Source organism: Serinus canaria, chromosome 6 (assembly GCF_022539315.1).
Source record: "Serinus canaria isolate serCan28SL12 chromosome 6, serCan2020, whole genome shotgun sequence".
In the NCBI taxonomy this organism is placed as follows: Eukaryota; Metazoa; Chordata; class Aves; order Passeriformes; family Fringillidae; genus Serinus; species Serinus canaria.
Genome location: NC_066320.1, coordinates 13,597,499 through 13,619,512, shown reverse-complemented (window position 1 = coordinate 13,619,512; position 22,014 = coordinate 13,597,499). Strand labels below are relative to the sequence as shown.

Here is a 22,014-nt window from a genome sequence, read left to right as displayed (position 1 = left end):
GACTGTACACTGCTGAGGTATTTCCACACCTAAATTTAGAAAACAACCTTTGTTTATTGTATATGAAGGAAGGGCCAGTCTGGAAGATGCTTTGGATGCCTTCTGATCCTTCAAAGAAATTTCTTCTGGAGCATGTTAGAATGGTAATGTGAAGTAACATTAGATCAAAGTATTAACAGTGACATAGAAGAAATGTGATACGTTTAATTGAAGTATTTTTACCTGGAAGGAGACAAAACGTACATAAAGACTACAGATGTAAGAAATACTAAGTTGATGGTATCAATAGGAAAATGAGTTTGTGTGATAGATTTTATAGCTGTAAAACTTTTATAGTTTAAAGCTGTAATGCCAATTCATTGTATTGCATGTTATCATTTTATCAATGAGGCAGAATCTGCACAGGGAACTAAATCTACTGATGAAATGTTTCCTTGTTGCTTCTATTTCTCAGGTGTCCTACATTAGTCAGGACTGTGAAGAAATTCCAGAATTCCTAGGAAGAAAATATGGACACATGGCAAAAAGGCTAGATCTTAGCTTCAACTTGCTAAGGTATGTGGCAATATATAGATTTTCAAGTGCAACGTGGAATTCCAACTCCTAAAATAGACTGGGTTTTTTTTAATGGAGAAAAATGTATGTTGAGTACATTTAATTGTTATCATGTGGATGGCACTGTTTTATAGGTAATGTTTGTCTCCTTTTCTCCCACTTTTGGAGCACAAATAACCAGGTAAGTCTGGAAAACTAATATGCGTTAACATAAATGATGCCCATTGAGAAACTTATGCTTTGTTCTCTACTTAAATTGGAAAATAAATGTTGTTACCCAAAGAAGTGAAGAATGGGATCAAAAGTGAATTTTCCTTACCAAAACACAAGTAAGTATGTGCTTCTCTCCGTTTCTAAAAAACTTATTTATGGATTTCTGGTTATTACTATAAATGCTTTATAATGCTCTTTTCCTAGATGATGTGTTTTGTTCTATGATCTTATTTTTGTGCATCTGTGTAGTTAAGTGCTAAAGCTAAGTGCAGTTAGGATTTGTAATTCCTTCTAAGTATTTTAATATATGGGTTGGTTTAGGATTCTGTAGTATTGCTGGGAGCTTCTGCAGCATCCCATTTCATTTAATCCTTATAAGAGAGCCTGCTGAGGTTCAGCAGAGTATATTTCAGGTTGAAAAATGTGGGTAAGTATGGAGAAAGAATTTGAGTGCAATTGTTTGTTTAATAAAAAAATAGGTTTGTGGAGGTAGGGTTGGACTCAACTAATTTTCCTTTCATTTTATTGGGGGTAAGCTCACAGTCTGTTTGTGAAGAGTAGTACAAAAAGTAGTGTCCTGATGCCTTGTTTTCCTAGAAGAAACAACCATTGATTTTTAACTTACTTAACACTCATAAATGTTCTTCTTAGCCTCTGTCAACTCTGAAAGACTGAATCGTGCAGGTAAGAAGTAGCCGAGCAAAGGAGATACTAAATCTGTGGATTGTTGTTTTCTTATACTATGGTTCTCTACCATTGGATATTGTAATCAGAAAAGAGAATTTTCTGGTGGATGAGATCAAATGGTAATTTTTTTTTTTATTTTGTCATGAAGGCAGTTCAAGGGTCTGTATGTCTATTAAGATTTAATATGTTGACAAGACTGCTCCGTCTTTGCATTTCTGGAAAAAAAAGGTGTTTGTCTCTTTCAATTAATGTATGATTTGAAGAACAGTTCTCTGAATTTGTTTCATTTCATAAAGTAAAATAATAACATTAAATTTGAATGTAAAGTACCACTTTAAAACTCTGATAATGTTTTCATAGAGAGCACAATTGGTAATGTATTTCTGAAATCTGTGTTTTCTTTCCTTCTTTTCTTCTCTACCCACAAACACTTAGCTTGTTTTTCAGAAGGGATATAATTTGGTTTTATTGAGGTTTGGGGAAGAACAATCAGCTTGTGATGTAGGAGAAGTTGTAGTTGTAAATCTGTAGAAGTATTTTAATACCACAAATCAGATTTGGGGAGGAGAAGTGGATTTTTTTTTTCCCTTTGGGCAGCTAATACTAAATGGGATGAGAGCAGTAAGGGTATCTTGTTTGAGTAGTGCTTAAATTTATTAAGCGTATAGAAACTAAGAGTGAAGTATTTGTGGTACAGTAGCTGTTTACACTTATCTGCACTCATGTATAAGCTCTGTACCTGCATATTATTGAGAAAGTCAGATAAGATACAGAAGAAATGTCATAACCTTAAATGAATGTGAATATAGAGTAATGTCTTGGGCAGCTGTTGAAGCAAGTGTAAGCAGTGACAACTTCTTTAAACAGGTGTTATTACTTAAAAATTGAACAATGTTGTAGTATATTGATGAGTTCTATGATTTTTATCAGTAAATGCTTAATTTGGAGAGTTTAGCATGTTATTTTCAGTGGGGAAACAATCCCTACAATTAATGTTGATTTAGAAAGGAGTTAGGTTGTTTAGTATAATTTACCGTCTCTTGGTAAAGGTGCGAATGAAGAAGATCAAGGGTGACCAAATATAGGAAAAGATAAGGAGAACACTGTGTTTTGCTAGCACTGTAGTTATTTGCAATAAAGATGTTAGCTTTCATTATAATTTGATTTATTATTGGATGAGAGTTTGTGCATTTTTTTAAAAGGAAAAAAGAAAACCAAATGTTCTTATGTGTGATGGTTTTGTAACTCAGATTTCCCTGGTTATTTTCTTTTTGCTTGGGATGTGTCCATATAACAGAGGAGGGGAGGGTTGTCATTAGTTCTTTTGAACTGGCAGTTTAATACAGAGGGAAGTGTACGTTTTTCACCATTTTTTTTCTGACTTCAGAATTCTTCCCAGGCTGGACCCCCTTCCTCTTTCTTAAATAAAATTTAGGGGCCGTATAGATGCTTAATTATCTTTGCATCAAATGTGGTATATCTAATATCAACACTTGATACATAATCACAAGCAGTTGCTTTTGTGTCTTTCTTGTTTGCCTTTTTCCGAGAGCTGGTGTCTCTTCTGGGTTACCCTGAGAAGTACCTGGATCCAGCTCTTTCTTCTGGCAGTGACTGTTACCAGTCACAGTGGTTACACATCTCCCCTTTTCCCTGGGAGGGAAAGGAAAGAATGAGGTGCAAGGTACAAGGGAACTTAAATGGGAATTTTGGGAAAGAGGGGAAAGAGGAGGAGTAACAGCAATTTGTTGTGTGTGAGGCAAAGGGAAAAATGTGTGTGTGCTTAATTGGCAGGATGTGGTGCTGCTGGATTGCCTGTGTCTCTGGCTGGTGGAAATCCCTCAATCCCACACAACTGTAGTCCACTTGTGACTTATTTCTTCTCATGTCGTTTTCAGTACCTTGATTTTGTTTGAGTACTTTCTAATATCTTTTGTTTCCTTTTGGGGCCGAGGGGGGGTTGTGAAGAAGATGGAGCCAAACTCTTGTCAAATGCACAGCAAAAGAACAAGAGGCAGTTGTCACAGCTGCAGCAAGGGAATTTCCAGCCACCTCAGGGAAGGCTGAGTGGAAGAGGTGCCTAGGGAGGCTCTGGAATCTCCATCCTGGGTGGTGTTTAAAATACAACTGGACAAAACTCCAGGCAACCTGATCTAAATCTTGAAATCCCCCTTTTCTGAGCAGGAAATTGGACTAGATGATCTCTAGATGCTCCTTCCAACCTAAATTATGCTGTGATTCTGCAGCTTTATTGGTGTGATATGGCCTGAGTTGTAGCAGCTCTTGATTTTATAGTGATTTTCATCAATTTTTGAAATGAAGTATTTACACTGTGTATTTTCAATAAGGCATGTTTCAGGAGCAGAGATGTTTTACTTTGGAAATCTGATCCTGAACCTCTCATGGCAACTGTATTTGATAGCCTTCCCTAGTCCTTTCATAATAGGTGGAAAACATTTCCCAGTTCTCATTTTGCAAAGGCATAAAGCATGGGAAGAAGAGAGACTGATGTGTGAGGGTTAGTGTTACCTGGAGACTTTGTAAAGGATTTCAAGGTAGAATGAAAAACTATTTTTGATCACAGAAAGTTGAAGATTTCACTAAAAAAAGAACAAGGTAAGTAGTAATCACTGTTGAAGGAAAGAAAGTGAGTAGGAAGGATGTAATAGAGGTAGGGATTAGAGATTTGGATGAAATACAAAGATTTTAGTTTAGATGCATCTTGCTATCCTGTGGGAAGAAAAAAAACCCCAAACAACCCACAACTTGTTCAAACCTTTTTTTGACTTGTCCTAGATTACTGTTCAATTTTTTTCCTTTCACATTAAAGGCTAAATGCACTCCAGTGCTTGAATAACAGATGTCAGTAGTTTTGTACAAACAGGTGCCATGCTTTTATAAATAACATCTACAGTTCAGTTCACTGAGAAGTCCATCTTGTGATTTTTGTCCTCAGTAGTTTTAAACATGTGGGTTGTTTCCCTTTTTCTTACAGAGATTTCTTTTCTGTCTAAGCTATGAGGTGAAAGGGAGAGTGGATCTTTAATCTTGGCCAATGAGGAAGGATTAATCCAATAATTGTGTTCATGGAGATACAAATATCTCTTCCCTCTCTCTAGGGTGCAGATTATTTCTGCTAGGAGCCTGAATAATTTGCACAGTATGCGCTTGTGCATAATTTCCACTGTCTGATGAAGAAGATGCATGTATGAAAACATTCCCTTGAACTTCAGTCCTAGTCTGGAATGTTCCTCCATGACTTCTGTGAGGCTGAGGTTTTGTAATATCTTCTCTGTGGACTAGGTATTGTTCTTTCTCTCTTCTGCCTCCTGTTTTTTAGCCCGGGGGAATATGCAAGTGCCAGCCTGAAAATGGGCTTCAGTTTTTACAGGGCATGTTCCTCTTTGTAAGTTGAGTATGTGAAAGGCTTTTTTTTTTTTTTTTTTTTTTTTTTTTTTTTTTTTTTCCTAACCACCTTCCCAGTCTGTGCAGCAATAAGACATGCAGAATAGGAAGATGAACAACAAAAGAGAGATGGAAATAAAAGCCAGAATTCAAAACAAAGCATGACATATTTTTAAAGCCTTTAGACTCATCTTTATAGCACTTTAAAATGTTAAAGGAAATGCACTATTGTTAAAACTTTTTGATGGTTTTATTTATAAGGTAGAAAAATATTTTCACCATAATTGGGTAACTCTTAATCGTAGCAATTGCATATTTATCAGTATGAGGGGCTGTTATTAATGTAGCTGTCATGCACAAACACATTTCTGCATTAAATCCATTTAGTATGTGCATTATTCGGTCTAGAATGTCACCAGGACATCAAAGCCCCCTTAGGCATAAGAGCACAGTGCCCTGCTGTGGCTGCAGAAAGGGCTTGATCAATAAATGTAACATGTTAATGCAGAGCAAATAGAATAAAAGATTTCTTTGACAAGACATGAAAAATCACCTTGTGGCAGCTGGCATGGTGATGCCATTTCAGCGGAGACACTAGCAAAGTTGATCTGACAAGTAAAGAGGAGAGATGATGGTTATAAGGTGCTTTTGTTTCAAACTTCTTTCTTGACCTGTCAGGTTTTGAAGGAGCCTGAATGGCCCTTTTTTGTCATGTGAAAATTGTAGTCTTAGGCAGTTATGAAGCAGTTATCTCTTCTCAAATTGTGAATGCTGCTGTTTAATTGATTCACTTAGCATTTGAAACTGTCACGCATTAATAATTGCTAAATCCTGTAGATACTGCTCCAGTGTGTCATGCTTAAATGTGTAGTTATCAGAAAATTAATATCCTTAATGAACTGATGCTTTCAAACTAGCATTGCATGAAATCTCTTTTGCCCTTTCATTTGCTGAAGGTATATCAGCCAGTTTTCAGAGAAACCCCTCCCGACAGTTGTGTGGTTTTATTTATTTATTTTTTTTGATGCCCAACAAATGCCAGCTTTGCTTTGGGTACATAGTGTGCTCAATGACAATAAATATAGTAATTATGCTGGAGTTGGTAATTAACATAATTATAGTCAATTACGACAAATACAGTGCAGAGCTAAATGAATGAGGGTGAGAAATTAGCAAGCTAATTGATTTACCTTGTGTGCTGCTTTTTTCCTGCAACTAACAGTTGCAGATTTTCTGCAGGAAAGAGTGTTTACAAATAGCTGATTGTGTTTTGAAATGATTCTGTCTTGTGGCTCTCGCTGCTGTTTCCCCTACACTGAGGTGAAGAGGACTGAAATATGGGGTAGTGGTTACAAAGAGAAAGGAGCTGCTTGGTCCTTGCGGAATGCTTTGAAGGAAGATGTATGTACTTACTTTAATTTTAGATGCTTCTTTTGGTGTTGAAAGGAGAAAAACCTATGTGATCCCTTACAAAAGATATTGCTTGAGAAATTTTGGACATATATTTTAATCCCCTTAGATGTGGCCTGAATTATCTAAGAAACATTTGTTTATCTGTTTATTGATGTCAGAGATCTGCAGAGCACTGGATAGCTGAAGGAAGAATTGTTCAAGGAATCTAAGTGTGTTGAAGCAGTATGCCCTTGTTCAACCATCAGTTTCAATAATTTAAATCACTGGACCAGTAGGGATGCATAATATCATAACATTTGTGCACATTATAATTGCCTGTTTTGTTTCAAGATGATTTATAGTATCTTGTCTGAAATAAGTGTATTGGAGCTATGGAGTTAATCTGTTTCTCTCTCCCTGTTTTTTTATTTTCTTTCAAGCATGACGACAGTTTACTATGTGAAAGGAGAATGTATATGTTTAAGTATTGAAGATTTTGTATTGCTCTTTTAAGAAAAATGTAGAGTAGTAGTTGAGATTTCTTTCTTTAAGAAAACGGTAATTTACATATGTTTGTAAATTTTGTGCTGGTTATTGTTTACTGTTTGAAGGTAAATGGAATTGTATAGGGAGACTTCAGCCAAGAGATAATGTTTTCCATGGTTAAGGAATCTGAAATTTATAAATTCTTGTTAATTTTTCTTCTAGTATTGCAGTAAATGTATCAAGTTCAAATGAGTAGGTGTGCAGTTTGAGGTGGGTACTCAAAGTTTACCCTTAAAGAGATATCCTACAATAAGCACAAGATTCTGTTTTTTAAATAATGTTGAAATGTTATGGATGTCTAAAAATACTTGTACAGTAACACTGCTAAGGGTGGTCAGTCTTTAGAAGCGATTCAGCTCCCAGAATAATTTTGCTGAATTAAATATTTATACATGAGGAATCACTGCAATTATTTACAGATATAATAATCTTTCTGTTGAAGTCTTATATGTTTATTAATCACTGTGGACTACCTTATGTGTAATTATCTTTCTACTGAAAGAACTTCTTGTTGTACTAGATGGACTGAAGGCAAGTATGTTGATGGGCTCTTTCTACACGGGTAAAACCTAGGGAGTTGTATAAGAGAAAGTTTTATAGATGTGTAACTATTGAAAAACTCGAAGGAGAGCATTACCAGTAACAAAAACAATTACAAACTTCAGCTATTAACTCTACTTTGGACAGCTGATAGACATCAAAGCTGAATCTACTGCTTGCTTACTTTCCTTCCTTTTCCTTCCCACCATGCCACCCCTTTTTAAAAAGTGGCATTTCAGCAGGATCATCTGGCTAATATAGAAGGAGGGCTTCCCCCCCCGCCTTAAAACTTGGTAAATACTAAAACTATCAAGATACATCTTGTCTTGCATGCAATAGCCATGCCTGTGTTCTGTTGTTTTGTCAGCTTTAAATGTGATTATAGAATATTTGCCACTACAAAGCATTATCTGTGTGGGGATTTGTCTCTTGTATATTTTTCTGCTGTGTTTTAATTGTGGTCATTGGTTTATTGTTGATGTAAAGGGGACCAGTCAGTGACTGTTGTTAAAAATATCACATCAATGGGTTATAATATGCACTTAAATATCTCACTGATTTCAGCATACTATGCCACGGATGTAAGCCGTGCTTTTTAATAGAAAAGTTATTTTTCCAAACTCAGTAATATGTTAATAATCAGTACTGTAAATTGTTGTATTTCAGTATGGGTGGCTGTTATCTTCTTTAGTCCCAACAGCCTCTCTTTTTGTTCATTGATCCTTGCTTGACTTTTTATGGCCACATAGTCACTAACAGACTGTGAAAACACTGTTGTATATATACCTCTGACCCCCTGTGCTGGCCATTATCCATTGATTTACAGTACCTGACAGGTCAGAACACAGGATTGTTTTCTGTTCTGCTTTCCTCAGGAAGGCTTATCATTGTGGAAGGAGTTGTCTTGAGGGTGTATCACGTGGTAGAATTGGGCAAAAACTTTTTACCTGAACCTTTGGCTGAGGGGACAGTGTAGGTTCATATTGTGTACTAGAGAATTTTTGAGATGATTGCTAGAGCTTGAAATCTGGTAAAAAAATTAAACAAAACAGCACAATTAAGTAAAATAAGTTTGTGAGCTTTGATTGTTACATCCTTAATGGTGACTGTTGCTATGCTGGTTGGTGAAAGTTGTGTTTTTGGGGAAATCCGTGTTGAAAGGTCTGCTGCAATTATGAGTAAAGATGAAACCTGTACTTCTTAATAAAGATGAATGACAAACTGGGACTTGAACAGAGTTAGGGTTTCATATTAAACATCCATTGACTCAAGGCTGTTGGTAAATCCTTTTGACTGAAGCAGAGCATTTCCCAGTGAACTGTTGTTTGCATCACACGATCTTCTTCGTGTTTCATTGTGTACGAAGTGAACTGCTTTTTCTTGATCTGAGGTTGAAGTTGGATTTTGAAGTGATGTTGCATGCTAAATCTACACAATCTGCAGTTTCTCCTTTTGTACCCAGAGCACTTAATTAATTGGCACAGTCAGTCCAACTCCTCTTGTGAAAACCAGTTTTAAACTAAAATCAGTATTTGTGTTGAATTCTGTTCTGGACAATAGGATTAGATTGAGAGTTAGATTGAGAGAATATCAGTTAATAAATGGAAGACTATCATAGTCCATGGAAAGTATTGGCATTTGGAAAAGAAATAGTTTGATGTACTTGTTTTAGTTTTCAAAGAATGGCAGTAGATTGAAAATGCTATCTTGGTGGCTGCTCCTGCATAGTCCATGATTTTCTGGATTTTAAGACTGAGAAGTACTTTTTTTCAACATCATTGGGGGTTGAAGAAAAGGGCATGATAAAGAGCATATGTTAAGTACAGTAATCAGATGGATCATTATTGCTTTCTGACTTCCTTAATCTCTCTCACTCTAAAACAGTATTTCCTCATCATTGCTTTTGTGAAACAAGAGTGAAGGACTGCAGAAATAACTGTTGTCTGAGGACAAGGAGCATGGCTGAAGGGAAGAACCTGCAGTAACCCTGGAATTATTGTCTCTACCTTTTCTTCTCTGTTTTGTTGGAAGTTATCTTCTCACCTTAATGCAATATAAAAGATACTCAATGTATAGTTGCAGATGTAAAGAACTTGACTAGCTTTGCTGATTCTAATCACTAAGGAGGACCTCTGTCCTCCAGTGTTCAACAAACCTGCTGGTGGTCATGGTACAAAAAGCTGCTTGGCATTTGGCAGGAAAATACTTATGGAGCTTCTGTTTATGCATCACTTGTTTGTTTATGTGGTCTTGCATGGTTTGTGCCATTTTTGAGATCTTGCATTTTGCATAACTCATCTTTACGTAAGTTATCCTGGAGATGATTCTTCAGATGAAAAAGACTGTCCCCAAACCCTCCTCCCGTGCAAGTGGGAAGAGTGAGGAGCATGGAAGTGCAAAAGGGTCATGTCTTTTTCTCAGGCTCTGGATTCAGCATGTCAATCCAGACACGCTATACAATAATTATACTGTCTTTAGGGTCATGGTTAATGCAGTGTTATAACTCAGTTGCAGGCTTTACCCATGAACTGATGCTTGCAATTATGTGACATTTTATACTTTTTATTTATATTTTTTTTTGTTTCTCCTGGTCTTCTCTTTTGATGATGCTTACCTGAGTGAGCTGCTCACTGGTAGAGCTGGAAGATTATTTCCTTTCTTAATTCTTTATTTTGTCTTTTTAATTTAATTTAATTTGCTTGCTGAGTTTATAAATGCAAGTGGTGAATGTTCTTTGCATAATACAGCCACTCTCATAGCTTGTCTTTGTAGGAACACAAACATGAGCAATGGTGAGAGACTACAGTCGTAGAAGTAAGTTTTTAAAGAACACAAGTAAGAGTTCTCATGTTAGGGGGTAGTTTAATTGGTCCAAAAGTGAGGGAGGTTGATAGGCTCTTGCAGATTGGGCCCATAGTTCTCTTCAGGTGCTTAAGTGTCTGCTGTTTTTCCTGTGCTGTTGGTATATGACCTGTATTGGCAAATAGTAATACTTGAATGTATGCACAAGGCCAGCTCATTTTTTTCATAGAAATCCTAGTGTGTGTTGGCTGCTGCTGACGGCTTACTGGTGTAAAATGCACACAGAGACACACACAGGCCCACACAAAAAATAACATCTTAAGGATAAAGATCTTTAGGACGTATGCATATTTCCTTTATATATAAGTATGGTATAGGTATTTTATGGATATGAAATATATTTTTAATCAGTATAATCAATATAAACTTGAGGGTGATGCTCAAGTATTTTTTGACTTTGATTCAGCACTTGTGGTAGGACTTTGTCAGCGATAACATTTCCACTTATAACCTTGAAGCAAAGAATATATTACTTAGAGGTCGCTTGCAAAAAACATTCAGTCTCTTGAGTGTAAAATCTCTTAAAGTGCAAGGAAATGCAGCAGAACTTGAACTTTGAACCATTTGAGATGTGTTAGGTCCAAGACTTGCTGAAGTGCCATGACTGTTCAAGGCCATGTGGCCACAAAAGCAGTGGATGAGGATGCTGTGTTTTAGACTCCCAGGACTTTCGAGACATTTTAGTTGAAGAGATAAGAAAAACTTATCATAGTTGGCCTAGTTACTTGATAAAGTAGTTACATGATAAAGTGTAGTGATTATTCTAAAGCACTTAAAGGCTGAAGGAAAAATGTTCTAGACAGGACAAGGATTAGCAGTTTATTGAATATTCGTAAAGTTGTGCTTCCAACATAGTTATGTTAAGATAATTTGCCAGTCCAGTATGTGAATGTTCAAATCACAGCTGCTCGAGAATCTGAACACTTTCTACCTGTTATCTTGCATTTAACATACTCTGTATCTTGGACAATGAAGTGCTTTGGAGTAGCACAGAAACAGTCCTATGTGAAGGTGATTGTACTGGAGTTGCTGTGGGAAAAATTGTCAAGTACTATGTTTTCTAGGAATGGAAACTAAGCCAACTAGGAGAGAGGCTGTGCATGTGTCCAGTTTACTTTCTTCCCTCACTGTGTGTGCCTTTTCCTCCCCACTGCCTTCATCTCCTTAAATCAGCAGAAGGCTGCTGAAGGTACTGCTGAGAGATTTGGGTGCAGGTGCAGTGTGAGGTTCCTGTGTTTTTACCAGTGGTCTCTCTCTTTTTCCCCGTGTTGCTCATAATGGGAGCCAGCTGTTAGCTCTGTTCATGTGCAGTATTGGTTCTAGTTCTACCAGTTGCACAGTTAGTAAATTGCCAGTCTAAGAGGGGAATGTCAGAGGGCAGTTCTGTTTCTTTCACTGTTAATTCTTTGGCTTTCTTTAAATAAGTCATATCAAACAGTCTCTTACTACCACTAATAAAAGGGCATTTGAAATTTGGATGTACCTCTAATGAGAATCTATCTCAACCCACTTAATGTGGGCCACTACTTTGCGGCTGAATTATAGACTCTGCAACCAGAGGTGGTTTGAAACAAGAGGTACACCTGCATTTAAATGATTGAGCAGAAAACAAGAAGTTTCTAAAATTAAGGACACTAATGCATTACTGTAGATTTTGTCTCACTTCCTGGTAATTGGTCAATGGAGGAAGAAACAACAAATGTCTTCATTGAGCTTGAAGTGAATGAGCGTGTGTTTCTTTGTGTGTTTTAGTATAGCATATGAAAGCCTAGGTTGCTGTAGTCCTAGTATTTTCAAACCTAGTGGAATGGTGAAGTCAGCTTTAAGGTAATCTTGCACTTTTTTTTCCTCCTATTTTCTTTCTGGGTGGGAACATAAATGCACTGGAAGCATCTAAGACTAGTGTGGGTAGAAATAGTAGTACTAGAAACCCATCAAGACAGCTATTAGTTGTAAAGTTGATATTTGTATTTACAGCATAGCCTATTCCTATCCTATAATATGGAATGAATAAATAATTCCTATATTGTAGCAGATGGACCTTAGTAGGCAGAATAGCATCAGAAATGGTCAGAAAGCTTCATTCTATACACAGAAGGTCAAATGTTTCAGATTCTTTACCTTATATTCAATACACTGTGATGTCATAATCTAAATCAGCTTTTCTGTATGATTCCCTGAATGCATGTTTCCATACAATTCTCATTCTTAGGGGGAAAACAGAACTAGGGAAAAAGACTTCTGCACCCAAGTGAGTGGAGTGAAACCTTTTTCACACCTCTCTTTTCCCTAGTATAAAAAACCACAGGAAAGTCTGCAAAAAAGATAAGCAGGTACAAACTTAGGATAAAGGTTTCTCTGTAAGTTCCTAATATCAAATATCTGAACTTAACCTCTGTGTCAAGAAATTTGCTCAATTAAATTATATTCTGCTTTTCAAACCACTTGCAGAAAATAATAGATATTTCCCTTCACTAGATTTTATATGCTGAACACAAATGAGGTTCTTGTTGTTCAAATCTATCTCATTGACTGGAAATAACCTTATTCGTCTCATAGAGTGCATTCTCATCTGTGCATATTATGTAGAAATCTAAGTGTTACTTATGCCCATCCTGTGCAGGTCTCTTTCTCTGCAAAATTCTAAAATCTGTCCTTGTCTTTTGCTACAGAGCACTTTATGTATGTATGTATTTATTTAATTAAATAATTATTTATGTTAAGACCCTCATCTCTCTTAAAGTGAGCATTGGAATAGAAAGCAAATTGCTCTTGAAATTCTCTCTCTGGTGATTTCAGCTAATTCCACCACAACTAGCGTATTAAAAAGTAAACAATTCTGCCCCTCTTTTCCTCATTGGTATTGATGGAGTAAAGAGCTTTGACCCTATGTAAAGCTTTATCGTGTAAAGCTTTACATGATAGACTATTTTCAGATTCTCGTGTGAGTCATGGGAAGGCTCCATGTGCAGACTTGACAGTGCCTCTCTGTGCTTGACATTATAACTTTAGGATTTTATGTTACTTAAATATACTAAAATGTACCTTGTATCAAACTGCAGGTGCTGCTACACTTCTATTACAGCATGGTAACACTTGCCTCATAAAAACTCTGAGGCTTGTGAAAGAGTTAAGCAAAGCAGCCAGAAATGGTTTTCAGCTTTTACTTTTCAGATACAACCTTTTAAGCATACCTACATTTACCTGCAATGGCAATCGTTTTGCATTTTAATGACAAATCAAGTATGCTAACTTGCATTTGAAATGAAAGTGCCTTAAATGTCTCTGGCTGTCAGAATGAGATGTTAGGAGCTTGATGAAAAGAGAACAAAGAAGACAAAGTATGAAGCCTAGATACAGAGCAAAATGAAATAAAACCTTGTATGGCCTGTCAGGGGTGTCAGTTGATATTCCTATCTAAAGCACATTATAGTATTACTTTGCAGCTCATAGCTTACTCATCTGTCTTTTTTAATTCATCACATTCTAGCCCACATCTTTTAAGTCCCATGTGTCAACAATGGAAGAAATCTGTTAATTGACAAATGAGTGTCACAAATGTGAATTGGTGCCTTTACATCAGAGGCAGGTAGTCTCTGTTGTTTTTTGTCGGCTCTATTATTGGCATAAGCCAGTGTAAGACATCTGTCTTTGCCAGAATGAGAGATGACAGCCAGAGAAGGGCTGTCATTGTTTTAGTGCATGTTCATTCTGCTGAGATACTGTATAAAGATAAAATGTCAGTTAAAAGAATATGAAAAACTATCGGGAGGAAGTCCTTAAATTACTTGGGAAGGGGATCTGGGAATTGGTGCCAGAATTGAAATCCAAACGTTCCAGTTTGCATCTATCACATCAATTTAAAAATAATACTTTCTGAGTAACTGGGTCAGTTTATAAGGCATTTAGGAAAACGTTATGTTGTGTTGGCATAATTAGCTCATAAGATGGAAAGAAAAACATATCTTCACAGGATATGAGTTTATTACAAGTTCATTTTTCAAACATGTATAGAATTGTCTCAATAAAAATATGCTGTGTAGCATCTCTAGTGTTGATTTGCATCTGTTTTGAAATATTGAAATTGCTCTGTTCCAATTTCTTTTTCTGTTATAGTTCTATTTTAGATTGATGAATAACATAATGAAATAAAAAGCATAGCCAGCTGTGAGTTGATGAGACAATTAATAGGAAGAAAATTATTAACATAGTTTCAGGGTGTCTAGAGGGTGTACAGTATATAAAAGTTACTCCCAAATCACTAAATCCCTTTATTGCAATAAATGACTTTTTAATCTTGGATAGCACAAAAGAGAGGAGGAAAATGTTTTAATGGAGATGGTAGAAAGGGGGAATAGAATTAAAATGTCATAAAAGGCTGCCATTTTACTTTTTACTTTATATCAAAAGTCGTAAGAAAGGCAGATTGGCACTTTTATCTTCAGCAGCTCTTCCAATCACCCTGTGCTGTACAGGGCACTTGCTGGGTAGCCCCCTCCTTCCCAAATGGCCTGTCACTTGGGTTCTAAATGACCTTGTCTGAACTTGAGGAATTTTGAAGGCTATGTTGACACAATATGGTGAAGGACTAACTCTGGATCTGTGGGCTGGCGGAGTGGAAGTTTCAAGATGGATGTCTCTGAACTGCAATTTATTAAAAGCCTTAATTTTAAAGTTACTTGCGTTTTGCATTTGAAATAGGGCTGTCAATATAGCAAATCTGAGGCACTCTGGATTATGATACTAGTAAATACAGGTAGAATTGTCATTCATAACTTTGTAGGATTTGTGTTTTCTTTTTTTCATTTTTTTTAAACTTGCTTCTAGCAACTAATTGAGTAGCAGAAAAAAATATCAAACCAATATTCTCTTTCCCCTTCCCCCCATCTGATGCGGTGCTCTCAAATTTTGTCTTTGACTACTCTGTTTATCTCCAAGTATCTTCTGGCTCTTTCACTTCAGTCCATGGTTAATGTCGATTGTAAATTTAATTATTGATACCAGTAACAGAGTTTAATACTTCTAATAGGTGCTAGTAATTTTATGAGTGTTCTGTGTCTTAGGGTCTAAAAAGCTAAGAATGAGTAGTATTCGGGTAGAAGTATTGCTGCTCTGTAAATAGATTTCCTATAAAAAGAATACTAAGAGAGAAGGTTGTTCTCTTGAAGGTCTGTTTTTTTTTTTTCCCCCATTAAAAAAAATAGACTTTTCAAAGTTCCTTGAAAATATTTTTGCTAGACAATATTTTAAAATACTATAATCTAAGAAAACCAGGAAGTGTTGGCTGCTTGTATACAAAGGTTTGTGAGCCTTGGATGCCTGTAAGTTTTTAGTGAAAGCTTCATTCTTTCATTTCCAGCCTTCATTGGTTCTAAGTAGATGTTTAAATTTCCAGTCAAAAGCCATGCTGTTGGTATCTAAATTACAGGCATGTCTTCTCAGGCAGTTGTTCATCGTGTGCTTTGAAGTTCAGTTTCCTTTGAGAGGTGGAAAGACACCACTGGCTCCATTTTACAGATGGCAGAACTGAGTTGTGAGGAGCCCTCGTTCATTAACTACTCCTGCCAAATATAATTATTAGCTCTTCATACCAGCTTGCATAAACCACTTCTGCATGGGGGGGTACAAGTAATGGCTGATACCTGTCCACTTACCAAATCAGAAATGATCCTAGAGATAGTTTATTCTCATGTGTTCCTTAGCTGCACTTTTTATTACCTGATAGTGGATGTATCACAATCTGCTGTGGTAATACAGCAGAGACTCAAAAGAAAGGTGTGTTATAGACTTAGAAGAAATCTTTGTTTCCTTTTGGTTAAATGGTATATAATTATAGATATAACAAAGGTAATGGCAAAAGAGATGTGGACTCTAAGACGGTATCTTCTGTTGTTGATTCTATATCTTCTATTAAAAATTAGGAGATAATCATAAGGATAAGTAGGAATACCAGATCTGGTCTCGCTAAATAACTGAATTATTTTCATCATGAAAATTCATATGCAGGACATAGGGAGTTAGGAGTTAGTTAAGTTACTGCCCTGTTTCATACCCAGTGCTTACAGGAAGATGCCATGAAGCTTGTGGAATTCTGCTTTGGGAGCATGTGTTTGGAGGACAGTATTGTCACAGTTAAATTAGTTCTAGTAAGGGAAGATACAGGCACCTGACTACAGAAACATTGTACATGTGTGTGCTCATACCCTCTGGGTGATTCCCCTTCCAACTGCCAGCTGTCATACAGAATCTGAAACAGACAAAAATTTATTGGGTAGTATTTAGAAACATGTCAGTGGTAATGGCTGGATCTCTGATTTCAATTATCACCTACTAAATTTAGGCTAATGTATTGCATTTGTAGACCTGTTGAATGCACTTGACATCATGTTTAAAATATTTGAAACTGCACTGGTTTTTGATATCATATGTTGACCACTTTCTTTTTCCTATTCACATCTGGTTCATGGCAGCAGGCATCCCATGTGACCTATAAAAACTTTGGTTCTTTTTCTTCTTCAGATTATACTTAAGCAGAGAAGAAGACAGTAGTCTGAGACTACAATTACTTTAATGAGACACTGCTCTGAGATAGGTAATTCACACTTTTCCCCCCACTCCAGTACAGTCAGTGTGTAAACAGCATTTTAAGCTTTATTCCTATTGTTTGGCTTTAATTTTTCTTTGAAAATCCTTGGTCACTTGGGTGCTCTTAAAGCTATTTTAATAAAAAAAATTACCTATATTCACTGTTTTTCTGTATCTGGATGAGATTTCAGGTAGAATCTGATTATACACCTTTTTTTGTTATATTAGCAGAGATTAATGTTGAAATCCAAAGTACTGAGTTCTGCTTTGCTTACTTTGCAAACATTTTATGTGCTATTATTTTAGGACTATTGAGGGCTATTTTTTTAAAACAAAAGTTTCTTTTTTCAGGTACTGCAATACTTCATTGGAGTGCTGCAAAACAGTTTTCTGTGTCCTGATCTTTTACTCTTTTCATAGCCATGTTCTTCATATGTATTTATTAAATTTATATGCTGATGTTTGCAACTCTGAACTTGCCTTCTAACTATTGAAATAGTAACTGTTGAAGTAATTTGTTTGGTAGTACTCAGGAGTACTAATCAACACAGTTTTTAGTTTGTGTCTTCCTGTTTTTGTGAAAATATTGTGAGCTTTTAAAGTTACATCCACATCTGCATACAACCTATATAAAAAGTAAAGCTGTCTCCAAATATGCCTAGGCTACTTTGAGTAAGTTCATTGTCCAGATCTTGAAAGCTGCATAAACAAACCTAGGGAGTTTTGTAAGAATACATTTCCTTTGAAGCAAGGTCTCTCTGCTTATACTAATTTTGCTTTGTTTTGATTTCTTATTTCTGAGAGTATATTTTTCAGTAGTATTCACAGTGGTGGTTAGCAGGTTGTTTTCCTGCATAATGCTTCCAAACATCCTTTAGATTACTTCTTGTTAAGAATCTCAAAGTTGTTTTAAACTGAAATTATTACTAAAAACCCCTGAACATGTTATCTGTGAAATATAAGACACAGTAGCAGAAGCTTTTGAATTGGGTGTTGGAAACATTCCTACTGGGAGAGGAAACACATCTTGAGGATGGAATTTCAGTAAAGTTGAATGTTGGCCTTCTGATGAAATGTGTAAGGATGTACAGTGTTACTGATGATTTGTCACTTGCAGAATTTCTAGAAGTGTCTTGGATGCTAAGTTTCAGGAATAGTTTCCTCTTATGCTTATTTGCATTGGATTTTGTTTTGGTTTTGGTGTAGGAACTGAGCCAAGCATGGATGCAGATGCATGGATGCATTCAGTAGTTGGATGGGATCTACCTAGTGACTTCATGGTGTTATCAAAGTTGCCATTTAAAAGGAGCAATGTTTACTGTTCTGATTTAAGCTTGTCCAGTTTAAGCCTAGAACTCATAACTGATCACAAGTCACAAAAAATGCCTATGTAATTTTATTACATCTGGCCTGTATATGTAATCTATATGTATTTTCCTTTCATAGAGATGTTTTTCTTAGTGGAGGATTCATTTAATGTGAGCCTAATGCTGTTTTTATTTTTCCTTGGATGTTTGAAAAATGAAACCTCAGGCCTGAGAAATTTCAACATATAAATTTCAATCATAAACTAACAACAGTCTTAAGTTTTTAATAGCTTGCAGAAGTGTTTTTGCTCTGTTATATATTTAGTAGTTTGAGATCTCCTGAGGTATAGGTTTTGTCCACTGTCATAATTTCTAACAGGCTTTGCTGCTCCTACCAGAATTCTGGTTTCCTGGAACTGTGCAGGATGGGTATTTCACTTACTTGGTTTGATATGTTTTCATGATAGTGTATTGGTTTGCAAATATGGGGAACTTCTGTACTGCTTTACTTTACTAACCTTTCTAATTGCTCTGTATTCAGTTCTTCTCAAATCATTCCTGTGCTGCCTGACTGCTACCTTGGATGATCCAGTGATGGACATTTGTGTTGACTTCAACTTATTTCCACAAATTCTTCAGTTCTGTGTGACTGCAAAAATCTTTCCTCTGTTTCCAGGTACCTTATTTCACACAATATTGTAGTGCCTACCAACCATATGTTTCTGCAGCACATAACTGTACTTTTGCCTCTTCTTTAAGTCAATGGGACAGTTATTGCTTTCAGTTCATCAGGGTGGAACTTCTTCGCAAATATGTGTTGTTCTTTAATGTGTCTCTGTTGTAGATGATGCATCTGCTGTCTGCTTGCTGTGTCAGAAGAGTCATACTTGAAAACCAGGGAGGGAAAATTAACATCTTGCTATTCTCCCCTTGTTGAAGAGGATAGATCTAATAAAATAATAAGTATAATAAAATAATCAAAGTGCTTGTTACAGTCGTGAATTTTAAACTAGGAGGCCCAGGAATGATATTTTATATAAGCATACAAATGAGGTGTGTGTTATATATCTGTAGAGGAGGAAGGTAAATACCATGGTATTTACTATAATTCATGAGCCCCATCAGAAATAAAATTCTTTAAGTGTATTAAACTTAATCCTTATGTTAAGGGCTTTTCTCTGTTTTCTTGTTGTTTCTTGTGAATGCTTCATCAACAGTCATAGTCCTGTAAAGCGATTGCTGTGTAATAATCAGAGATCACTGTGGAGAACTGTAATCAGGATAAAACCAAATTTTTATTTAGTGGACAAATAATTAATTGACTAAGAAGAAGCAAAAAGCAGTACACAATCTCATAAAAGCCAAAAAGAAGGGACAAAAGTGGAGGAGATTGAATGCTTGTCTTTCTTATTATCATGTGTCTTACTTTCAGTTCATGACTTCTGTTACACAGTGCTGTCCTTCTATTGAATGGTCTGAATGCCCTGGCATAGATGACGTTAATTCTTATTTTAAATATGAGCAAATATTAATTTACTTCACTGAAGAGGAAATAAGATTAAAAAAAGGGAAAGTTCATGTTTGGAATGAGTAGAAAGTTGATATTGATACTGACTTTGCATTTTGATGACCCTTCGTGATGCTTTCTCATTGCATGACTTCTACAGGAGGTTGCTGGTGGGTTACATGAAGACAAATATCTTTGGAACAAAAAGACTCTTTTCTGTCAAAGCTGGAAGATAGTTTTGGCTCTTCTTTTTTATTGTTATTGTTTTTAAATTTTTTTCTTCCTGCCCTCCTTCAGAGAAGTCCAAGAAAACTGCTGGCACTGACAGAAGATGAAAATATGATTTATGCTGACATCATGGATCACCCAAGCAAATATGTTTTGTCAAAGACAGTTTTTTATGGTGTGGAAATAAAGAATCAGTGAATAGTTCTTGAAGGAGTATTGGTTCAGACTTTTCTTGCCTCTGTCACCACTTCCCCACCCCTCCTTTTCCTTTTCTACTTTGTCTGTCTTTAGGGATCTTAATATTGATGCTAGCTATAAATGGTTGTTTATCAAATTTTCTTCAGTCCTCAAGCATAGCTACTTCATGTGGGTTGATGTAATGCAAGGTGTAATGTAATCTCTGCTGTGAGACTAGAGGCCATACCCTGCTATAGCAGTGTTGATACTGATATTCTGACTCCCACAACATTTCATCAAAAATTCCATTTAGAGATAGTAAGTTTCCTTTGCTGACAAACTGTAGCAGCAGCATCTACTAAGTCGGGTTGGGTCTACTTAAAAGTTGTTTTCAAACATTATTCCATTAGTGGACATCTGACTTAGGTAAACTGGACTTTGACTATCAAATGCTGTGGATATGACCAGTCACACTATTTGTTGAGATGATGTTATCTGCAGCAGCAGAGAAGAAAGCAGGTGAATAAAATACAGGCAATATTCCAACATTGAATTGGTTAAAAAGAAACACAGCTGGTTAAAGTAGGTAGATTACACTAGTTTAACAGATAATTCTAGGCAATAAGGCTGAAAACAAAGTGAGATTAATTATGTGAGTGGCTGGAAAGATGTGATGACTTACACTAAGTCTTAGACTGTCACTTCAGCAAAATTCTCAGTCCAAAAACCAGTATCTTGGCTGAGACAGTGAGGGAGCTGGGACACTGACCATCTGTTGGCTGCTGGGGATACAAATGATTCCAGAGGGAGGGATGTAAACCTTGTAAAACCTTTTCATTTGGAGTTAGGTAAAATATGGACTTTTACAGCTGTTTAATTGAGTTCTTTCGATTTGTTGGAATTCTTAATTCCAAGGAAATACAAAATACACAGAAACAATTGGGGTGATGTCTAAATTGGCACTTAATAAATGCTGCTTGATCCTTCCATAGTGGATGATAGTTAGCCAACTGCACTCTGCCTAGTGTCTGAGGACCCAGTGCCCCTTTTTTACTAAAAGAAAAGTAGCATAAAAATAGCTTCTTATATAACACCACTGTTTAAAAAAACGCTCAAACCAATGGTACAACCATTGTGCCAGTGGTACAGAGCTGTGACTGTGATGACTGTTCCAAATGACCAATCCTTTGTTTTTTGACTACTGTTACCCTGTTGTGTAGGTTGGACCTTTGATATAAAGTAAGTATTTAAACGATTTTTTCTCTGATCTACCTTTCTATATACCATGTGTGCATTTTTTCTCCCCAGCTAATGCTGTTGTGTGGAGGAGGGGCAAGGTTTGCAGTGGCACACAGCCTTTTCAGAAGAGTTTGAAACTTGGTGGTTCTGAGTTGTGTCAGGCAATGTGCTTCCCATGAGTTTGTATGAATTGTTTTGCCACTGCAAAAACACGAGAAGGAAGGTTCAACTGTCCCCACAAAAGCAAAATCTGGAGCCTCACTGGTATGTGGAGGTGTTGCCCCTGAGTAAGGCAAGGGCTTCTGGCTCATGGTGAATTCTGAGCTTGTTCAGTGCAATGCATCGAACCTCTTGCTCTACTTTTGCCATGAGTCAGTGCTTTGTAGGGAGCTAAGAGTTCATGTGTCTTATTTGTGTACAAAGCAAGTGCTGCCATGTGATTTGGAGTCCTATCCCTCATTTCCCCTCACTTTGAGCAGTGGTATGCTATTTCTTTGTAATTCTTGAAACGTTGTGATTGATTTTTATTCAATATGTGTTAGGCCTCAACCTTTCCCCAGTTTCCTTTTAACCTTGTCAGATTTCTCTCTGGTATTCCTCCTTCTTCTATTTTGAAACCATTAAGCTCTTGTAATATAAATTGATTTATGCCTCAGCTTTGGTGAGTATTTTTGAGAAACATGGAGAAACTGATGCATGCAGAAAATGTTGGGTTTTTTTGGGGTGGTAGAGGGAGACCCTGAATGTTCTGGGCAGAGCTTTGGAGATGGA

The 22,014-nt window shown here is 36.4% G+C and overlaps 1 protein-coding gene across 1 annotated transcript in view; it reads left to right on the top strand.

Annotated features, from left to right (window-relative positions):
* Positions 1-22,014, top strand: part of LRMDA (leucine rich melanocyte differentiation associated) — a 604,806-nt gene that overhangs the window by 3,531 nt on the left and 579,261 nt on the right. Inside the window, exon 2 of the mRNA XM_030241074.2 lies at positions 455-555. Coding sequence (XP_030096934.1) covers positions 455-555 — 101 coding nt within the window. The remainder of the gene's footprint in view (positions 1-454; positions 556-22,014) is intronic.